This window comes from Furipterus horrens, unplaced genomic scaffold (assembly GCF_987537825.1).
Source record: "Furipterus horrens unplaced genomic scaffold, mFurHor1.1.pri manual_scaffold_5, whole genome shotgun sequence".
NCBI lineage: Eukaryota > Metazoa > Chordata > Mammalia > Chiroptera > Furipteridae > Furipterus > Furipterus horrens.
The window spans coordinates 118,351,669-118,374,492 of NW_028327175.1; the positions used below are offsets into that span (position 1 = coordinate 118,351,669).

General features: G+C 45.9%; 1 protein-coding gene across 1 annotated transcript in view; it reads left to right on the forward strand.

Moving 5' to 3' along the window:
• IFT140 (intraflagellar transport 140) overlaps positions 1–22,824 on the forward strand; it is a 106,108-nt gene that overhangs the window by 33,713 nt on the left and 49,571 nt on the right. The window contains exons 12-17 of the mRNA XM_090277311.1: positions 507–598; positions 4,768–4,895; positions 7,632–7,749; positions 9,382–9,512; positions 12,396–12,564; positions 22,049–22,180. Coding sequence (XP_090133437.1) covers positions 507–598; positions 4,768–4,895; positions 7,632–7,749; positions 9,382–9,512; positions 12,396–12,564; positions 22,049–22,180 — 770 coding nt within the window. The remainder of the gene's footprint in view (positions 1–506; positions 599–4,767; positions 4,896–7,631; positions 7,750–9,381; positions 9,513–12,395; positions 12,565–22,048; positions 22,181–22,824) is intronic.

Below are 22,824 nucleotides of genomic sequence, written 5' to 3' on the forward strand. Positions count from 1 at the left end.
GCCTTTTCCTCTCTTTTAGTGTAGACCCCCTAGGAGCAAGAATGAACTTCTTATCTACCCAGTAGGACAAATAGCACAGCAGATGCTGAAATATTCTCTGTCTTGTATATGTAATCATCTCCCTAACTAGATAAGAACCTGTCTAGAGACAGACTAGAGTTTGTGGCCTCCAAAGTCCCACATAAGATAAGCAGAGGCTTGCTTAAACAGTCCTGCCATCCTAGGTGCTGTGCTGCCAGGTGGAAGAAAAGACATACCACTAAGTGGTGCAGGGCCCAGCATTGAGTTCCCACAGCAGGCCTGGAGCCTGCAGAAGCTGTCACTGCCAGCTATGGCTTTGGGCAGTTCCTTGCCACTCAGAGCGTCGCTTTCCTCATCTGCAACATGCAAAAGACACAAAGCTGTTATGAGGTCAAAAGTGAATTAGGAAACATGCATGAGAATGTTCCTTAAACTCTGAGGAAGTATGAAATGTTTAGCTGCTGCTGTCATGTTTATCATTTTAGGTACCTTCCTGTGTGAGTCTCCAGTGTTAGCAATGCACGAGGAAAGCGTTTATACAGTGGAGTCAAATCGAGTTCAAGTTCGAACCTGGCAGGTAAATTGTTGCTCTAGAGCAAGTGGGCTCCGATGACAAAGACAATTAAGGCAAAGTTTAAAACACTATCTATAAATCAGGCAGGAGCCTATCTATTGGCTTTACCCACCCAGATCAGATTCCCCCCACCAGGAAGGAGCTTGGTTGTGAAAATGGATCCTGGGGTAGCTGCTGCGTCTATAACTTAAATCAGTAGGCGGGGCAAGGACCTTTGCAATGAAAAGGACTTGATTGCTAGACCTTGAGTACATGGGGTTGTGAAATGGGAGGAAATGTTTGCTGTGCACCTTGGTTGAGGGGAGGGGGGCCTAAGGAGCCATTAGTTCAGGACATAATATCTTTGGACAGGCCTTTCCCTTCATGTGTCTGAGGGGGAGGTCAGGATCAGAGTAATACATGCCTTCAAGACACCAGACTTCTAATACTCTACTCTGTTCTCTCTTGGTGGTATAAAGAAACCCTTACCTGTCTGCATCACATACGCACTGAGTGCCTTAAAACAACAAATTTATTTTCTCACCGATCAGGAAACCAGAAGTCCAAAAATCTGGGTGTGGGCTGGGATGGCTCCTTTTGAGGCTCTGAGGGAGAATCCATTCTGTACTTCTTCCAGTTTCTGGTGCTTGCTGGCAATCCTTGGTATTCGTTGGCATGTAGATACATCACTGCAATCTCTGCCTCCACCTTCTCGTGTCCTTCTCCCTGTGCCTGTGTTTCTCATCTGTGTCCTATAAGGACACTTGTCCTTGGATTTAGGGCCCACCCTAATCCAGAATGGCCTTCTCTTGAGATCCTTAACTTATAGATGTAAAGACCCTTTTTCCAAATAAGATCACATTCACAAATTCCAAATCAATGTATCTTTCGGTGGCTACCATTCAACCCAATAAAATTAGCAATGTTTTGCATCAAGGTCTAGAATACCTATCATGATGCTGGTTTTAGTACTCAGTGTGACTGCTTCATCCACCTCTGAGTTCTTTCCTGGAACCCGGCATTTGGTTTCTGGGGCGTCTCTATCCATGTTCTTTTACCTTTAATGCTGCTCATCCACTCCTTCATTCAGCACTTCCTAAAGGAGCTTCCATGGAGTTCTCCATTCTAGGGGGAAGTCAGACAGTAAAGTAGCATACTTAATGCAAGAGAGGGATGGGAAGTACCACAGCAAAATCATTTCAGCAGAGGCCTGATGATGTGGGGGAAGCAGCCCATAGCCCCTGGGGGAGAGTGCAGATTGAGGGAGCTGCCGGTCCCCATCAGACTCTCTGCCTATTTAAGGCCAGAGAGGAAGCAGAGGCTGGAGGGAAGGAAGCCAGAGCCCAGAGGGGCATCCCATGCAAAGAGAGCTTGCCTTCCTTTCACTAGCAATTGTGTAGGGAGCATCTGCGGTGGACATAAAGCTTAGACAGGGAGGGGTCATGTTCTTAAGAACAGATGACGGGACAGCTATGTCAGCAGAGAGATGACCTGTGGGGCACCGGAGGGTAGAAAGCATGCTGGGAAAGAACTATTAGCATACGGGGAACAGGCCAATGGCCTGCTGGGGAACAGGAGGCAATTGAGGAGCCTTGCCCGCTGGGCTTGGAGGGTGCCTTACAACAAATGGCCTGGAGTTGAGTCTTTGTTATTAATTTTGTAACTAAAAGGAGTATGTGTCCATTGTAACTAGTAATACCAGCATGTGTAAGGAAAAGGTTAGTAACTCTCCCTCATTTTGAAAGCCTGGAGTGTGTCTCTCCAGACCTTTCTCCTTGCTGGTGATGAGGTAGACATAACAAACTATGGCTGTTGTTGCTCATTTGTGTCCATGACCTGCACCTTTCAGTTTTCTAATGGGACCTCCTTCCAAACTGGCACATAGAGCTGCACTTGTTCTCCTGGAGCTTTATACCGTTCTGTGCAGTGAGTGGCCGAGGATGATGAGTAGAGACAGGCACCCTAGCGTGGGCTCATTTATGCAGAGGCTGGAGCTGAGGAGAGAAAGGGATGGTGTCTGGCAGACACTGGTGTAGGCTAAAGCCGAGGGGACAGCAGGGAAGTGGGGAACGTGGCAGGAGGGCTGATGGGCCAGTCTAAAGATAGCGGGGGTTACAAAGTCTGGAGGGACAGGGTGCATTTTGGTTTGCTTTTTCTTGCATTTGTTTTCTCCTAGAAGATAGCTTCTGGGTCAGTGTGGTGGGAAAGACTAGGGGAGCTGGCAAACAGTGAAGTCAGGTAGGAGATGCCACAGGTGAGAGGTCTAGGGGCCTGGGAGATGAGGCCAGAGTGGAGGGAGAAATGAATTAGTTGGTGAGCAGTTGGATGGTAGGTGGTAACAGAGGGGGAAGATTTGAGGCTGTTCTGAGTTTTCTAGTTTGGGAGTCTGGGTTCATTGTGATGTCTTAAGATGGAAACTCCAGAAGCAGTGCAGGTTTTAGGGGACAAGGTACAAGTCTGAGGCACTTTGGACACCCTTCAGAGATGTCCCAGAGCTAGCTGGAAACATGGGTTCTGGAGGTCAGGGGCTGGGTGAGCGCTCTAAAGTAGTCAATTTGGGAATTTGGAATACATTGACATAAAAGTGATAGTTGAACCAACATAGAAGCAAGATGAGTTCAAGTTTGTACCCTGGGGACATAGTATAAAGAGCCAGCAGAGGAAAAGGTTGAGCAAAGGAGGCTGAGACCCAGCCTGTCATTAACGGGGTCATTCTCGGCTCAGTCAGCAGTCACCTGTGACTCTTTTGTTGATCCTGTGTTCAAGCAGCTGTTTGCCTGTTCCAAAAGCATTTGTTAAGTTCCTGCTGAGATGCATCAAAATAAAGATCAGATTTTTTTAGTTTGGAATTTCTCCTTCCCTGCACCCCCTAGGCATTCATCTCTCAACCCTGAATTTTCTAGACAGGTTACACAAGTTCCTGCCTCCTCACCTTCTCTGAGTCCCTCTCTCTGTTTAGTACTACGAGCGCACTACGTTCTGTTAGAACCTTCCCTGTCATCCAGCTTCCCTCCTCACTCTCATGCACTGGAACTGTGCTTCCACTGCTGCCTGGCTCTGCACACCTGACTCGCTGCCCCCCCTCAAGTGCTCCCAGGGACATACCATTCATGGTTGGAGTGCTCTGCTCCCAACCTGGTGCTGGGCAGGCTGCAGGCATTCAGTGATCATTCATTGAATTGAGCCAGGAACCTCTTTTAACTCAGAGGAGTAGGGTCAGTTGTATACAAGACACATTGCCCAGGCCTGACTGGCCACTCATTTCAAAGTACTGTTAAGACTGACATTTGAAATTAAATAGCATTTAAACACTTTTAAAAATATAATTATGAAATCTCTTCATGGCTCAAAATCCTCTAGAGTCTTCCAGCTTCACTTTGAATAAAAGCTGATTCTTTGCCTACACTGTTGCCACGCTGCATGGCCTCTGCTCGCTTGCCCACCCTTGGTGAGTGCCCCTCTCATGGCTTCTTCCTTTTCACTGCAAGGGCCTCGAGGTTCCGAGCCCACCCCTCCATACCCAGTACATGCCATCCCCTGTTCCTGGAACGATGGCCCACAGTTCTCCAGATAGCTGGCTCCTGCTCCCTAATCTCAGTTTAAGTATTGCCTCCAGACAAGACTTAACTTTGCAAATATTTTATTGAAGTATGATACATACAGGAAACTGGACATGTGCATAAGACACAAATGGAACATACCCATGGTGATGTAACCATTATCTCATCTAGTCACTGACCTCCCCACCCAAGGGTGACCACTTATGTGACACTAGCAACATAGTAGGTATCATCAGAGGTTTTCACTTATGACTTGTGTAGAGAAGGCCTCCTGGCTCGATCCAAACATGGAATTGACTGTCTCACTGCCCTTGGCACTTTTTTCTTTTACCATCCTGTTACCTCTCTAGCACTTTCTCAGGTTGAGTTTGCATGTGTATTTGCTTGTTGACCTAGTTGCTGTCTGTTTCCCCCTTGGGACTCTAAGCAGGAGAGGTTCCCTGAGGGCAGGACACTGTCTTCCTTATGTTATGTTAGAATCCCACAGAGTACTGGACACACAGAGCCATCACTAAACATTGTCTGAGTACCTGAATGGAGCATACAAGATTCTCTGTAAATAACATTTAGTCACAACAGTGAAATGCTACACAGGCTGCTTTTCTGAATTCCTTGTCCTTTCCTTTTCCTCAGGGGACTGTGAAACAACTCTTGCAATTCTCTGAGACGGAGGGGAACCCATGCTTCCTTGACATCTGTGGAAATTTCCTGGTTGTAGGGACAGACTTGGCTCACTTTAAAAGCTTTGATCTTTCCCGAAGGTACAGTTTTTGTCCAAATGAAAGTATTACATTTTTTTTTAATTATAAAATTATAAAATGGATAGAAGCTAGAAAACTCTTTATGTTCTCATTTCAACATTAACATGCCACTTAACTTTTTTTTAAAACACCTATGTCTTGGCTTAAGTTCTCAATTTTTGCATGATAGGGAAGGGGAGGAAGAGGGGATTCGAACAGCTGATGCACGGGGCATTTCTCAGGGTGGTGAAACCTCAATGTGATAGATGCAGTGTCTGTTTGTCAAAACCGATAGAACTTTACAGCAAAAAATGAGCCTTAGTGTGTGCAAATTTTAAAAAAATCTTTTAGATTGGGGGGTTCCAGGATGGGATATAGAAGGTGTATTACAAATGTGTGAAACAAGCTCACTGGATGGGGTGCGGAGAAAAGGGGCCCACCTATGTCACTTGGGGAGTGAGTGGGAGCGCAAGACTAAAAGCTCAGGGAGAGCACACAGCATGATGCTCTGGGTGACAGAGTTAAGTGCCACGGGACTTACTGTCCAATACTGCTGACAGCCACACTGGAGTGAACAGTGAACTGAATGGAGGGAGGCTGTTGGGAGCCGGGTCCTCCCTATGGGCGTGGGACGTTCTGGACAAGCATGGGAGGAGGCAAGAGGGATCCCTGTGGTGATTAGAATGGAGCCACAAGTCTGAAGTTACAGGTGGCTACCTATGAAGATATCTCTATGCATATGTGTCTGTACACAGTCAGTTCACACATGTTTGCTCATCCCGTCAGCTGAGGGCCTAGAGGCAAGGACACCCCATGAGCAACAGACTCACCAGTGCCCAGAGCAGGGTTTCTAACAGCATCTTCGAAAAAAGGAACCAGGGTCCTTGGAGAAACAGCTGATTCTAGGACTGAGGCAGTAAATATACAAGATGAGCTTGGGGTATCTTAAGTGCCAGAAAGTAAAAAAGTGCTAAAAACAAAATGCAATGATGGGTGTGTCAAGGGATATAGGAGCCAACTGAAAGAGCTCCCAATGGCCAAAGCTGGAACAATTTGTGCAACAAAATAAAACAGCACGGTATTAGAACCCAAGGTAGAAAATAAATATCTGTGAGTTCATACCAATATAAATAAGTGATCAAATACATTAATAAGAAGAAAAGAGACAACTCTCCTATACAGAAGAATTGCAAATAAGTTATGTAGATTCTCCTCCCTCATGGAAGAGAGCATAACTCCCCACTTTGTAAGAGTGGGCTGCACATAGCGATGTCCTTCCAAAGGGGACAGTGCGAGAGGGGGAAAAGGAGTAACTTTACAGACATGACCCCAGACAGAGAGACCTGGGTCAACATCACAGAGATTAATCATGTGATGGCACACACCCCTGATGTGATATGATGACAACGGCACTGTACCTTCGGGGGTCTTAACAAGTCTAAAGAGAAGAACATCAGACACTTCTCAGCGGGGGTGGGACACTGTAGAACAGCTGACCAGTCCTCTTCAAAACAGCATAAGCATTAAAGACAGGAGTCTTAAGATACAGTTCCAGCCCAGAGGAGCCTAAGGAGGCATGATGACCAAATGTCATGTGGATCCTAATGGGATTTAGGACAGAAATGGTGTTAGGAAGAAACTGAGAAAAGAGAATAAATTTTTTAAAAATCACGAGCAAACCCAGGATTGTTTGTATTGGTAATAAACTAGAACCAGCTTAACAGGAGGAGTTAAGGAATTTTAGTTCATCCATGCATGGAAAACTGAAATTGTAACAAAGTGGCATCAGGCTGCCTTTGCTCTGTGAAATTACCCAGAAAACAGCCTAGGAAAAGGGGGTTAGAAATACAGGAGAAACTCCCAACCCACCTTGAGGGCCTGTAGGAGCAAGGGGAGGAGAGAAAAAAGAGAAAATAGAAGAGAGAAAGAAAGAAGGGAAAAGAGGAGAAAAAGGGTTAAAAAGGAGGAATGGATGTTTTTCCTCACCCAGAAGGATCCTTAGAAATCGCCTTCTCCATGTGCAGCTCTATGCTTTGACTCCACATCTTTGCAGACTTAGATTTCGGTTAGGGTGAGTTGATGCATCAGCACAGTCAACATGTTATTTACATCTCCCCACCTTTCTCCAGTCACCATGTCATGCTAGGTCCATTAACATTTCTTGTGAGAACAAGCAAAGGCCATTTTCATTTCTTATGGGGGAAGCTGGGACCTAGGTTAATTTGCATGTGGCTCATCTGTATATGTCAAAAGTCTGGGTGGCGGTCCAGCCACCTCCATGTTTTGACAATGAAAGAAGGGAAAATGTAGGCAGCACAGATGATCTGAAGGAACTGCGCTGGAGGGAGGAGCCTTTTGGGAAGAGATGAGCCACCTGCGTGGAGCTTGCACAGCCGCGGTAGAAGCCGCACTCCCTCCCACGGCTCGCGCCAACCAGACCACCGTGTTCCGACGTGGTATATAGCAAGCCCCTTCTTAAAGGAAAGATCATAAACCCCAAGGGGAAATGCAGGGGGGCAGGGTTTTTAATAAGCTACTTTGTGTAGAAAGAGGAGGGGGATGAAATTACATGTTTATAATTGCTGATAAGATCATGAGAACTTCAAAAGCTCACGTGGTATTGGACCATTGGGCCGAACTCAAGAGTTCTGTGAACAAAGGTTTCAGGTCACTCAGAGAAGCAGTTCCTTCCTCTGGACCTGGCATGCACAGTGATCCTTCAGTTTTCACTGAGATCCTTTCCCCGCCTCTCTGCAGAGAGGCAAAGGTGCACTGCAACTGCAAGAACCTGGCTGAGCTGGTCCCCGGCGTGGGGGGCATTGTGTCCCTCAGATGTAACGCCAATGGCAACAAGATCAGCATCCTCCTCAGCAAGGTGCGTGTCCCACAGGGCCTCCTTCTGTCCCTCCTACTCTGTCTCACAGGACGCTTGGCCTTTCTTTTCTGTGCCCCTCCTGTCCACTCCCAGTTCTTTGTATCCCAGTTCCCATTCCTTTTCCTCTTCTGTCACCTGCCCAGGGAGTCCTCCCTCCTCTGTCCTCTCCTACCTGGTGCCATCCTTGTCCTCCCCAGCTACACAGATTCCATTTTTTCCTGCTTTTCTTCATTTCTTATTTCATTAGAAACAGTGGGTTTTTTTCTTTACTGAGCCCCTCACCTCTCTTTTCTGTCTCTTATCATTGCCCAACTAAACTCTCTTGGCCAAAGGGGGCAGTCACAGGACTGCTGAGGGCACCTTTGAGCCTCTTGCTTAGAGACGGAGTGACATCAGGGAATACGCAGTCACATGGAGGGTCTGAAGGCAAGGTGACAGAAGGCGTGTTCATCTTGTTCTAAGTGGCTGGTGCCTCACACCTACTAGTGTTTGCTGTCTTTTCATTCATTTGCTCGTGCTCTTGTTCATTCATTCAAGAGTTGATCATGGATTGCCTTCCATGGGTCAGGCATTTTGCTGGGCACTGTAGATACAAATTGATCAGTTAAACAAGAGGACTTGGCCCCTCCACTGTGGTTGAACAGACATTGATCAAAGAATGAGGCAAACAAGTACATTTTTACAACCCTGGTGAGAGCCAGTTAGAGTAATGAAGGAGTTGCTCTCCAGGGAGGTCAGGAGGTCCCCAGACGAGGTAATGGTTGAACCAAGATGTGAACTGTAACAGAATAAAACTTTTAACAGTCTACCTAAATTCTTGGCATTTGTTGCCCCTAGCAACCAACCTGGTTCCCTTTTCTCAGTTTCTTGTGTGTGTGTGCATGTACTTTTTGTGTGAGGATCAAGAAGAAAGAAGAGATGATGAATGAGATGATAGTGATCACAGTAGTAGCTGTGGCATCTGGCACCTAACATTTCCTGTTTGATGAGTGAAGAGGTTGAGATAAGTTCTTTGTCAAAGGATGCAGTTGGCTATGCTTTGACTGAGATCCTGCTCATGTCCTGCTTGTTATGGCAGAATGGCCTGGACTTGAGAAGAACAAACAAGAGACAGCATGGGATCACCCAAATAAAAGAAAATGTCTTCAGGGACTTGGGGTGCATGAGCACAGGCCAGGAGCAGGCAGGAAGGAAAATTCAGAGCCCAGAATGCTTGGGAGAAGATTCCCAGAGGGAAGGCAGCCTTGTTCCTTGAACATAGGTGCAGAACACTTTCTCAGACACCCAAATCACCCCTAAGGCAGCTGCGTCAGAATCATTTATCAGAGTCCAGATTCCTTCTTGTTCCCTTGGTGAATCCACCTCAGCTAAAATGACATTGCACTCAAGTCAATATCAAGAACAGCTAGACAGCTGTAGTTGACCTTTACAATATTTGGGGATTTATTTTCAATTCTCTGAAATTATGAAGTAGCAATTCAACAACCATTTGGTGGGGATTTAGGTAAATTGACTTTCTAATTCTGAATGCTAGAAGTACACTGGCCACAGTGGCCTGTGCGTCATTGGCACCAGGTTGTGGTTTTCTCAGATATGTAGTCACCATGAGCTTCTGGTTTTCTCTTCCCCTAGGCTGACAACAGCCCCGATTCCAAAATCTGTTTCTATGACGTGGAAATGGACACAGTGACTACCTTCGACTTCAAGACAGGACAGATTGATCAGAGACAGACATTGTCCTTTAATGGGCAGGAAACTAAGAAGTAAGATTGTGGTTTGGGAGGATTTTGTTGAAAATTATACTCTTGTCAACTTCTAGGCAGGTTTTGCGAAATTATACCTCAAATTTGAGAAGACCCCAGCAATTATTTCTGGTGAAGACAGAAAGTGAAGCAGAAACACACTTGGGCAGTTGGGATAGATTTAGATCTTTAATCTCTGTTTTCTAGGTTCTAAGGTTCTGGAATCAGCTTGTGAAAGGGCTATGACTGATATGTCTACAGAAATGGCCCCAAATCACATGATAGAGAGGAATGCAGTGAACCTTACACCCATCAGTGTCTCTGGTGGTAGGGGTTCCGTGTGTCTTGTAGAGAATGTGTTTCTAGAAAAACTAATTGTCTTTCTCCAGGGAGTTCATATAATGCAGCAATTTTCAACCAGTGTGCTGTGATAATTTTTATTTTTATTTTTTATCCTCACCAAGGACATGCTCATTGATCTTAGAGAGAGGGAGGGAGGGAGAGAAACATCGATGTGAGAAAAAAAACAGAGATCAGTTGCCTGTCATACACGCCCCAACGAGGGACCAAACCCATCCACAACCTATAGGCATGTGCCTGGACCAGGAATCAAACCCGAGACCTTTTGGTTTACAGGACAATGCTCCAACTAACTGAGCCACACTGGTCAGGGCATCGCAAGAATTTTTAAAACACAATACCTGACTGTTTAGTCAGGGGCACTGACCTATTTTCCCTTTGATCGTCAAATAAAAATATGACAACAGCCAATACAATAGCCATCCAGTGTGAATGAATCAAAATTATACCTATTTTTCTGTCAGACTGGCAAAAATAGAATATTTTTTTTAGTGTGCTGCAGAATTTTATTAATTAGTTTACGTGTGCCATGAGATGAAAAAGTTTGAAAACTGCTGATGTAATGTATATTTACATTAAACTGAATTGTTAAGGGGGGTGTGGGAGCTGACTCTGGCCCTTGTTAGAGCAGCAGTGTGGTGGATGCTCAGATCAGTGTACAAGCAGCAAAAGTGATTGCAGAGGTGAAAAGTCTGCAGGCTGATGGTACAGAGGAGCGCAGGCTGTTGGAAATGGCCGAGCCAGTGCTTTTCTCTGGCTGCCCTGTTCCTTTTGCTCCTGTCACAGCGTGTCCCCCCACAAACAGCTACACACCCATCCAGCCTGCCCCACACAACTTCCACCTTTCTCCTCCTCAGAGTCCCTTTCCTGAACCTTCTTTCACCGGTGGCTTAAACTTGCATCTGCTGGTGGCCCCACCTGCACACCCTCATCTTCCTTCTCACTAAGTTTGGCTCCACTTCTCCATTTCCAAATGTCCCTGGAGTTTCTTGCCATCACCTCAAAAAATAAACCCCCAACTCAACCTCACTCCCCAGAGACCTCTTTCTTGCCCAAAGCACCAGTTTTCTGGGTCACTTTGTCTGAAACCTCAGAACTAACCTTAACTTTAATCCCCAGTGTTCTTATTTTGAATGTCTCTAAGTCACGTTTTCCCCTCCACACTCTGCCTGCCATCTGTGCTTTCCTCCTGGTTGCTGCAGGAACCTCTGAGCCACATCCTTGTGTCCACCCACAGGCCTCACCAGGCTGTCCCGAGGTGGCCCTTGGCACGCCTTGGGTCCTCATAAATACTTCCATCTAAAGCACCATGCTTGTCTACCTGCCCGGCTTTCTGCTCAGTCCTGGAGCAGTGACACCTGTGAGGGCTGCTGGTTTCCTATAGAGTCAGTTGCCCAAGCTCCTGCATGGCCACAGAGGCACGTGGAGTCTCTTCTTGACTTGTCACATTCCTCCAGGTGTCAGTCAGGGACGCTCACTGTCTTATATCAGTTGCCTGCCTTCTTCTGAGATCTGATCCATTCTTTGCCACCCAGCCCATATTTTTTTAGGGGCTTTAAGTTTTTATTGGCCTATAATTGGATTATAAAAGGGTGGGGGGGTGCTGTTGTGGCCCCTGGGCTGTTAGAGGCCTTGCGACACAGGAGGTTTTGGGTGGTTTTGCATAAGCTACAGCTTGCTCCAATGTTATCTACTGCCTGCAGCTGTGGGAAGCAATTAGTCATGTTCTGTTCTTGCTTTCCAGGAATTTCCAGTCCAATCACTGGCCGTGTAGTGGGGTGAGGAGGAGGCTGTCGGCCAAGTCCAGAGAGAAGGAAAAGGATTAGAATCCTCTCTCCAAACCTCACAGAGACAGGGTTAGGGCGTAAGCCTGGGTCGAGCTTCCGCTGCCCTCTGCTCCCCTGGTCACAGGTCTCAGGAGAGGGAAAAATGGAGAATGCTGCCGTATGGGCCACCAAAATGTTAGGGTGGTCAGCGATGCGGGCTGTGAAAGAATTCACAGAGAAGAAAAGGCAAAGAGCAAAGTTTTATTCACTTTCCAAGAGGGGGAAGGGGCATGGTGTGGAGAGATGCACCAGCCTCAACCCATTTTTTCTCCTTGCGGGTCTTCACTATGTTCTGGGCCCATAAAGCAGGGAGGTTTAAAGATGGGAGGGACCGGGGTAAATGCACCACATCACACAGATCACAGCTGGAACTAGAACCCAGGTCCAGAAACTGCCCAGCAGGGGGTGCTCTCCACCCTGAGGCCCACCCACTGGTCCTGGACTTGGGTGCCAGCATCAGGGACCTTGTGCCAGACTTTGAGAGCCAAAGCCTGTCTTTCTCTGTCTTTCCAACTAGACTTCACTGGGACTGTTTCAACCAATTTCTTTAAATGTGAAAGAATATAATCAAATAGGCTGCATCATAATGTGCTGTGCAAAGACACTCCCAATTTGGGCAAGCAAGAGGCCTGGTGCCACTGATTGGAGACTGGCCTGAAGGTGTTTCCAGAGGCTAAGAACAGGAACTTTCAGTGTTCCAGAAGGGTCTCTCTTTCAGGAACCATGCCTTTGTGGATGAGAAACTGGCACACCTTTTTCCCGTGAACCACTTCTGGGATCAGAGTGAACCCAGGCTGTTCGTGTGCGAGGCCATGCAGGAGGTGACAGGAGCCCAGCCACAGCCTGTGGACAGAAAGGCCCACACCGAGGACAGCGCCAGCCCCACGGTACTGCATGGCTGCCTTTGTGTTTAGTGGCATGGGGACTTTGGATTTGTGGGTTCACAAACTTGGTGATGAAACCGGAAAAGCTGGTGTCTGTGCTGCCTGTCATCTACCAGACCCAATAAGCAAAGACAGGGATTGGAATCTTTATGGGTGCTTTATTCAGATGGTCGGCGATCTGAGAAGACAGTGGGTTTGTACCCTAATAGACTGTCTTCCATTCCATTATAAATGGACACTTTTTATAAGGAGAAGAAAAGTATAGGTAGGAGGTTTAGAATTCCAGGAAAAGGTTAATCAGATAAAAGCTGCAGCATTTTCTCATCTGTATCTTGGGCGGTGGTCTTTGTGTCCTGGGTGGCAGTCACCCTGGAGTACAGTGGCTCAGATACCGTCTTGATTGCTCATATGCTGTCCTCCTGAGACACAGAGGTGGAACTGTTTATGGTTTCCTGGAATCAAGGCGGGTCGTACCGCCAGTTCCTGAAACAATAGCTTTTTACATACATTAATTACTAAGCTTTTACATACATTGATTACTAAGCTTGTTAGCTGTTACCTAAAACTAAAATTTTCCAACAATTGAGTCCCCCATCAGTCACAAGGTTTATGGGAAAGTTACAGAGAAATTCATTTACATGGAGCAGAGTGTCCCCCTCTAGGATGCCTGTGTCATCTCTCCCCTCTGGACAGGCACCAGGAGGCTGGCCCCACCCTCCCTGTTTGGTCCGACTCAGTGTAATGCTCCTCTATCCTGTTATCTTAACTAACCCCTTGATGTTAACACTCCTGTGACTGAGTCCCTGAGGCAGCATGCTGACTCCTCATTTATTCCACAACCTACCGTGACCTCAGACAAGAAGGATTTTGACCAAAGCAGCTTCCTCACCTCAGTCACTGCTCTCTGCTCTTGCCACCCTACTCCCCAAGCTCTGCAGGGTCTCCCTCCGCCATGCTGATGACTCAGGGACCCATCCCCCCAGCCCAGGGGCCAGTACTTTCCAAATCTCATGTCTTGTGGGACAGGACATCTAGAATTCCCTGGGAAAGTCCAGTGGTTTTTTTGTGCTTCTTTCCAACCCACCTCTTTCCAAGAACATTTATAGGTAGAGTTCTCAGTAAATCAGCAAAGGACAGCAACTCCCTAACTCTCAGGGGCTTTTCTCCCTGCCAAAGGAATTTCCTTTCCAGTGTGAGAAATGCTCACAATAAAACACCGGGACACAGGACTAGAACAGCAAAGCAAAGCAGTTTATTCATGAGTCTGCAGAGTCGGGCGCACAGCCAGCCAGGGGCATGCACGCTCAAAGTAGGCAAAGAGAACTGGTTTTATACTAACACGATTAGCTCCCCCTCCCCTCCCCTTCTCCCCTTCTCCATTACTGGTTAATCCAGGTTCACAATCTAATGCGATTAACTACTTAACTCAGGGTGTGATTAACTAAGGGTAATCTAGTTATAGGTCTATCTCCAATTTATTTGCAAAGTTATCTGGCTACATCTCCCCATTTCTCTGTATTTGGTGATGACAGTCTTTCTCCTTTTGATCCCAGAGATATGTGTGAGGAGCTGCGGAATGTCATTTCCTCGACCCTTTTCCATGATGCATCTGTTAATTATCTCCTACTGGCTTGAGAGTCACTGGCTTCTTTATAGCTAACAATTTCCCCTGTCTCTTTTGAAGAATTGACTACTCAGACCTCTAATTTCTCCCATAAAAACTCATGAGGATTTCTCGATTCTCTGCCTCATAGCAAGGATTTTCTTCAGCCTCCCGAAGGAGATTATTCTGTTGGTAAATTACTGGCATCTATTTAGTTAGTGCAGTCTCAGTTAATTTCTGAACTAAACCTCTGATGCAGGGAATAATACAGCAGCCTAAAGCAGTAAGGACGCTTGCTACTACAGTGAGGGAGGGGAGACGAGAGCTGATGTGATCATTCCTTTCCAGTTGCCAAACCAGTTTTCTAACCATCCTGTTATAGGATTGTTGATGCCTGAGTTTTCTGCTAGTTCATTTGCTAGGGTGGTCAGTCCCTGTAGAGCCTTAGTGATAGTCCCATCAGGAGCTGTATTATTGGGGATAAAAGTGCAACACTGACCTCCGAGCATTACACGTACACCTCCTTTTTCTGCTAGCATCATATTCACTGCCATCCTATTCTCCCAGGTCATTCAACTGGTGGCATCTAACTGTTGAGCTATTTCTTCTATAACATCCATGGTATAATTAATACCCTGGCTGGTTTAGCTCAGTGGATTGAGCGTCGGCCTGCGAGCTAAGTGTCGCTGGTTCGATCTTCCAGTCAGGGTACATCAGAGAAGGAAAACTCTGACTCCAAAAAACCTCCGCTGCCTTGCGGCATACCTCTTCAGGGGAAAGGCTAAGGGAGTAAACCCCGACAGAAAATCCGGAGCCGGAGTCCCTAAGGCGGTTTGACGTTGTAGTCAACACCGGCAACTCCTGCGGCGCACCTGAACCCAAGCTGTATCAACTCCGTCTTTCCCTTGGACCCTTCAGCTGCGAAGAGAGGGGGGGTCTGCTGCATGGGCAACAGCAGACCCTCCATATTACCCTGCCCAGGCTCTGTAGCTTCAGCGTCATCGCATGATGTCGATTCAACACGGGAGGAGACAGATACCATGTCACTCCCAAGTCGGACTGCACAGCCATTCTCGGCGGTGCGGATAGACTCTTAAGAAGCTACACCATCGTCTCTTGAGACGGACGGCTGCCGACGACGACGACGATAATTAATAAATCTCTGCTGATTATAATAAATATAGTTTACCCAATCAACACTCTTACGAACTGTTGACCACCTGAAGAGGACTGACTCAATCCCTGCTGCTATTTGATTCCTAGCCTTAAACTCATCTGGAACTCCTTTAGCGGCCCCAGTGGCATCAATATAGATGTGAGGATCAAATGATCCACCAGGGGCTGTTGACCTCTCTTTCATCACCATTTTATAGTCAAAATTCCTCTCATCTCCTTGGGGTCTTGGAAGAACCAAAGCCATTTGTATAACTAAGATACTAGCTACCAGCCATAGCTATACAAAGGCATATTGAAGGCTGTCCTCTTCCCCCACCTTCCAACTGCAGGCTCTGGGAAATTTGGGAGGACTTTACTCTGTAACAATTCCCTCTTCTCAGACTTAAGACCCTTTATAATCTTATAGAGGACAATGGGCGAAGGTCTTGTGCTCCTCTAGCTGCTTCAAGCTGGACATGGCCATCGTCCTACCTACCCTTGGGTCTAGAAATCCCTAATAGAGTGGGAGTAAGGAGGGGAGGGTGGCCTTCCCACATGGGGAAGGACTTTGTAAAGTCCAGGTCAGTTGGCTGTCCCCAGGCAACAGCATGCTCTTTTTCCAAGGAATGGCACTGCTGAACAAACTAGCATCTTTGTTGTATTCTGATGGCAACAGATTTGGCAACAGGGTTAAAAGGTATAATTAAAACTATAATCACTAGATGACAACAGGCAGGGATTAATGTTTAATGTCCCACATTAGGGAAAAAAAATTGGTGTCTTTGGCAGAAGGTGTGCATGGCATGTCACACCTGTTCAAAGCCCTTTTGCCCACTAAACTTAGTTTGGGCTGAGGGGAATATTTTAGGATTTCCCCCCCTTCTCAGACCTCTGAGCCCTTTCTGTCCAAGCTACGGAACAGAAAAAGAGAAACCAGTTTTAAAGTGAAGCCCACAGACTGCCCCACACTTTACCAACCGAACCACTTAGTTCAACCAAACCATTGAGTCTCAGGAGGCAGCGATGCAGATGGGCTTCTTAATTACTCAGGTAATAAGATCATAGGCTTATGCGCTATGCAAACAGAAGGAAGGATATACATGTTAATTCACACAACATAACCCACAAACCAGCCTCTGAATCTGTAAAACTGTAGAGACATCCAGCACAGGGCCTTTGCTGGAATGATATTTAACAGTTGCAATTTGACAGGTCCTCCTTGCCTGTAGATTGAACATTTTTGATGATTTTACAAACTTAGTTTTAACTTCTAAATGAAAACAAATTTTTAAAGACAATTAGCTGCACTAATTTATAGTCTACCACTGAGCATTGTGATTTTCCTCAAATCATGATTTTTCTCCATAAGATTACCCTCCTTGTTATTAAAAGGACTGCATTAAGTCCAGTTTTAATTTAGCTTGTTCATTTGCATAAACACAACAAGAGCTGCAATTGATCATATATAATCTTTTAAGTTTGCTTTGCTGGAACTCACACAAAGAACCTTCAGGTTGACCTTCAGTCTGCCCTCTGGACACAGAAGCTGAGCCACACACCTGCCATCTGGCCTTGCCTGTAAAACCCATGCTTTTTACAAGTCCTTCAGGTTTCCCATTGTGCCTTAAGGTTCCTCCTAGCCATCTATCAGGAAAGCAACCTTCTTAACTTCCCTAGAAAGATTACCATGAACCGCACAACCAGCCAGGGTTTCAGGCTTTCTCCTCCTTGGCTTTCATTAGCCTTGAAAGTCAACTCCCGTTCCTCAGGGCTTTCTGGTAACAACCAGAGTCTAGGCATGCCTCCTTCAGGCATGACATTTCAGTCAAAGCCTCAACTGACAAAATCACCATTAGCAACTGGTCTTATTAGTTTTATGCAAAGGAACCTTATGTCACTTCTTACTTCTTTAGAATGCCAAATACTGGAGGGTTCAGATAGGGAGAAAGATATAAAGACGTGAAGGAAGATCCTTGTCCTTCAAAACTGCATTTCCATGCATTACACCTTCCATTACTAAAGCCATACAATTTCTTTTCAAAACCTTTATAAACTTCTAACAAACCTTTTCATTTACATGCCTTACACTTTCCCTGGTTCCCTTTCTTTCGTGTGAAGTTTTAAATTTCCCTGGGAAATCTCAATTTTTTCTTTCAGAGCATAAACAGAGCAATAATTCAAAACACAGATAGCTAGGCCCTCACTCTCCAGTATGTCTACTGACCTCCTAGAGAGACATGCCCTTGGCAGAGACATGTTCACTTGCCCAGGCTGGAGCACTAGGCAGCCCTGAATGACCCTTCCTGGGTCCTGGGTGGCAAAAGGAATTTTTGCCAACTGGTTTACAGACAACCTTTCCTAGGTCTCATTGGTCAAAAACAGATACAGAGAATTCCACAGCAGAACAGATGAATGTACTTTTATAAAATCAGAACACAAGCAGCTGAGGTTGCCTTTTCCCGGGTTTAAAACTTCCATAACTTTCCTTTTTATCATTACGACTTTCCTCAGACCTTCTGCAACATTTACAAACTTTCTAAATACCCTTTACTTCTTTAAATTTAACCATAACATGCTTCCACTCCTTGTTCTTTTCCACATTGTGAAGGATTATACTCAAATTCAATATCTGGCAGCTAACAGTTCCTAGATTTGCAGAGATACCCCTGCAGCTTTTTGAAGTTCCTGCTTCTCCTCCTTTCATCTAACATACACTTTTCTGAGCTTTCCTGAGGAGTTTTTCAATTGCTCTATCTGGCCCATTCATCTACCTTCTGCAATCTTACAAGTATCTGGCCAGTTTCTGTTACAACGGTGACTTTTAAGAGTCCCTGTCCTACAGCATTCTCTGGGTTTAGACCAGAATACTTCCTCATCTGGTCCCTGAGCTTCTGTAGGAATCTGATGGAGCTGTATCTCAAATGCCTTGGAGACATTCTGTGCTTGGGGAACAGACTCCTTGATTCCCCTGATGATGAGGCTCCTAAGGTCTCTCATCTGAGTCCTGTTCTCTGGCCTGTTATCCCATTCAGGGTCTATACTGGGAAACTTTTGTTAGGCTGGGACAACTCCCTGACTGGGAGAATGTTCCCTTTCCCATATCCTCATAGCAGCCCGTCTGATCATTCCCTTCTCTTCCCCACTGAAGATGTCTAGTATAGACATTAATTCCATCCACATGTATATGCTGGGTCCAGGGAACTGATCTAATTGTTCTGCCAATCCAAAGGGGTCCTCTACCAAGCGCTTCATATTGCTCTTGAAGTTTCTAACTTCAGTGCTTGTTGAAGGAGCATTTGACTTAGCCAATTTGTCCTGGACCCATGGAGACATCCCTAAGGGGAAACATCGGCTGCTCTGAGGGAACGGGTAAGTTCTTCAGGTCTTGCTTACACTGTTCTAATTCCTTTCTTAACCTAGAATAAGTTCCCACCGGTGCTGTAGGTGTCATGGGGGCAGATACTGGTGGGGTATCTGCTAGGCCTCTTCCGTCTGTACTGTCTGTCCACAGTGCCTCTGCCCAGTTGGCCGCCGGCTGGCCAGGGCCGTAAGGTGGTGGGAGACAGGACGGAGGGTCCCAGGCTTTATCTTTATTTTTTTATTTTTTTTCATTTACAGGGAAGAGACCTGTAGACCTGCTGGTAGGTTGCAACCAGCAGAGAGCATATTCCTTCTCTTCCTTAAAAGCTGATGCCTGATCACTCACATATAAGACCAGAGCTTAACAAACCCAACAATCATCAGACCCAAATTGGGGCCAGAAGACAGATTTTCCCTTAATGGGTTCTTTTGGCCAAAGGAGACAACAATATTTTACCATTGTCTGTTTTTCCTTACTTTTGGTCAGGGGATCCTCTCCCCAGTGCTCTAACATTCTCCCTAATGGACTGTTGGGTGGAATGTCTACGGGGCCTTCCTTGGCCCCACCCCTTTTAATTTCCCTAGGCCTAGAATTTCTATTTCCCATCCTCAGCTGATTCCTGTGGCTGAATCCGGTTGTGTTCTCAACCGCCTTTACCAGAGATTTACTGAACACAGACCTCATGAGCTCAATCCTCCTATACCGGAGAATTTCTACCCACGCCCTGTATACTCAGCTTCCCTTACTGGAAGTTTCTTGTATACAGTCCTGTGTTGTATTAAATGTGAGAGATGACCAAGGACGCTGAGATAATTCCAGCAGACAGAATTATTGGACGAACGGGAGGCTGCTGCACGCTCAGGCAAGTCAGCACTGAGCAGAGTAAGCACTGTCCTTTTATTGAAATCTGAGGGTGGCAATTACAGGATACATACCATATTGCTTAAGGAGAAAACAGGATGCCAGGGTTCAAACATTAACTAGGTTGAATACAAAACTATAAGTCCTTAAGGCTAAGCTTCAAACAAGATGATAAGACAAGGGAGTAATGGAGTACTCAGCAAAGTCTCTTTATTCTCAGGATACCACAGCTCAGTGGCCTGGAACAGATTGCAGCTGCCGGCGTTAGCAAGTCCAGTTTGCTTATCTGAGTCACAGGACACCTGGTCAGGGGGGTGTAAGGAAATGCCCCTACCCAGAGACTTGATTTCCACCAATAGTCCTGTGTGTTCAACCCTCTTAACCAGAGACTTTGCACACAGCCTGAGATGCTTCGTCAGACTCTGGCCATTTTTCTCACGGGAGAACAGAACCGTGGATTGGGACTCCGCACTTGCTTTGTGTCTTGAGACACATCCCAGCCACACACACAATCAGCTTCCCAAGGATGCCCAACCACCAAGGCAGTACTTAAGTCCAATTTTCTTACCTTGGCCTGTGCACGAGGTTGCCTGGTTGCCGCGGTGTTTGCTCTTGTTTCCCCCCTGCGCCAATCCACTGCTGTCCCAACAAGAAGTCCCAGGTTGTTTCCAGACACTGTGAGGCGGGTGGGCCCTGGGTCAAGCGGGCCACCCAAAAGCGGGTAGGACGCATCTCCCTGCCTCGGCTCAGAGCCCCTTCTTGCACACAGGTGGAGGATCCGGGACAAGCCCCCAAATTGTGAGAAATGCTCACAGTAAAAACTGGGACACAGGACTTATTCAGCAAAGTGAGGCATTTATTCACGAGTCTGCAGATTCAGGCACACCCTCAGCCAGGAGAATGTGCGGGCAACGTAGACAAAGAAAACTGGTTTATACTAATGTAATTAGCTCCCCCCCCCAACACAATTAGCTCCCCCTCCCCTCTCCTTCTCCCCTGTTTCTCCATTACTGGTTCATCCCGGTTCACAATCTAATGCTACTAACTACTTAACTAGGTGTGATTAACTAAGGGTAATCTAGTTATAGGTCTGTCTCCAACTCATTTGCAAAGTTATCTAGCTAGATCTTCCCATTTCTCTGTGTTTGGTGACAATAATCTTCCTCCTTTGAGTCCCAGAGATATGTGTGAGGAGCTGCAGAATGTCATTTCCTTGCCCCTTTTCCATGATTCATCTGTTAATTATCTCCTTCTGGTTTGAGAGTCACTGGCTTGTTTCTTTATCCCTAACAGTAGTATTAAGAACCATCATCACTGTCATTAACAAATGAGAAACTTTAAGGTTCAAGTACTCTTCTAGTTTTCTGGGAACCCCAAGAACTCATCATCGCTAGTGTCAGAATTTATGAGGCTCAGTTGCTCACAGTCACTGATATCACGTTCTTCACTGCCTTCATACTGACCAGATGCCCTGAGATTCAACAGTAAAGTGGGACACTTAAGCATCCCCAGGGGTTTCGTGTGGGCCCATCGCTTCCTCTTCTAACAGCTGTTGCCACTGCTGACAGGTCAAGTAATACACATCACAGTCTGTGACACAATATTCACTCCATAAGATGCACAGACATTTCCCCCCACTTTGGGGGGGGAAAAGTGTGTCTAATGGAGCAAAAAATATGGTAACTAAGGGTGTGATTAAGGGTAATCTAGTTATAGATCTATCTCCAACTTATTTGCAAAGTTATCTAGCTACATGTTTCCACTTCTCTGTTTTGTGATGACAATCTTCCTCCTTTTGATCCCAGAGATATGTGTGAGGAGCTTCGGAATGTCATTTCCTTACCCCTTTTCCATGATTCATCCGTTAATTATCTGCTACTGGTTTGAGAGTCACTGGCTTCTTTATCCCTTACAATCTTTTATGAAGATGATGAGAAACTAAGAATTCACAGAGCAAGAAAAGGCTCTGGCACCCGACGACCTCCTGTTGATTTCCTGTTCAGAAAGGGCTGCTGTTGCCCTTCTGGGTCCTTTACGACAGTATCCTAAGGAATCCCTCACCTCTTCCCTGTGTATTCCCTATTCCTTGAAAGCAGTGACAAAAAGGGACAAAAACCTTTTTGTCATTGTTTCTCTGGGTAAAAAAACTGAAGAGGATATCTTGAAACTTGAGAGCTCTGGAGTTTCACCAGCTGGGTGGGAGTGATTGGTCTGCTACAAGGAAATCAGTCAGCGGGAAGGACTCAGTGGCTTTCAAACCAGATGAGGTGCATCCTTCCAGCAGATGCGTCATTTTTTCCAGAGTACAGCAGCAGATGGCAGTGGAGACTGGTATGTTTGCCACATGCCCAGGAGGAGAGTGGATTATCTGTCTCAAGAGTGTGGTCATCCTCTGTTTTATTTGTGTTTTATATAAATACCTCAGCAATGAAAATAGGAATTAGTTGTAAAATAGTGAAGTATATTGCCAAACTAAAAATAGAACACTATTTTTCCCTCTCTTCCAGGCAGATATGTTGATTCTGTCCTTCTTCATTTCCGAAGAGCATGGCTTCTTGCTTCAGGAGAACTTCCCCCGGCCTCCTGCCTACCAATCTCTTCTGGGAATGGAAGTGCCCCTTTATTACTTCACGAGAAAGGTGTGTGTCCTATGAGTATCAAGCATGTTCTCGGGTCCCTCTCCTGGGCTGGGCTCAGGCATCCAGGTGCTGGAGTCAGCTGCCTCTTCTTACCGGTCATTAAACAAGGCAAACCATGTGCTCTAATTTGTCCCCTGAAATTCCAGCAAATATGGGGTCTCCTGTATTAGGAGAATCATGAGACTTGGCTTTGCTCTCAAGACAAAGCTGTGCTAAGGAGGAGGGTGCTGGTGTCACTAGGGTGTCCTTCCAGTGTTTCCCCTGAGGGCACCACACCCTCCAGCTTTCCTGTCTTCTTTTTTTTCTTTTTTAATTCTAGCTGCATTTTTAAAATTATGTACTTCTATATCCACTGTAGAAAATATAGAAGCTAAAAATAAAGAAATAAAAACCAAAGATGATGCAAATCTATACAGAACCAGCCCGCAGAAATGGTCACTGGAAGTAGGCTGGTATGTGGCCTTTCAACAGGTTCCTATACTTACCTATATTTGTACACATTACATACACATACAGTGTTTTTTCTTCTTTTTCAATTGATTTTTGGGAGAGAGAAGAGAAACATTGATTTGTTGTTCCATTTATTTTTTCTTAAGATTTTATTTATTTATTTTTAGAGAGTGGGGAAGGGAGGGAGAAATAGA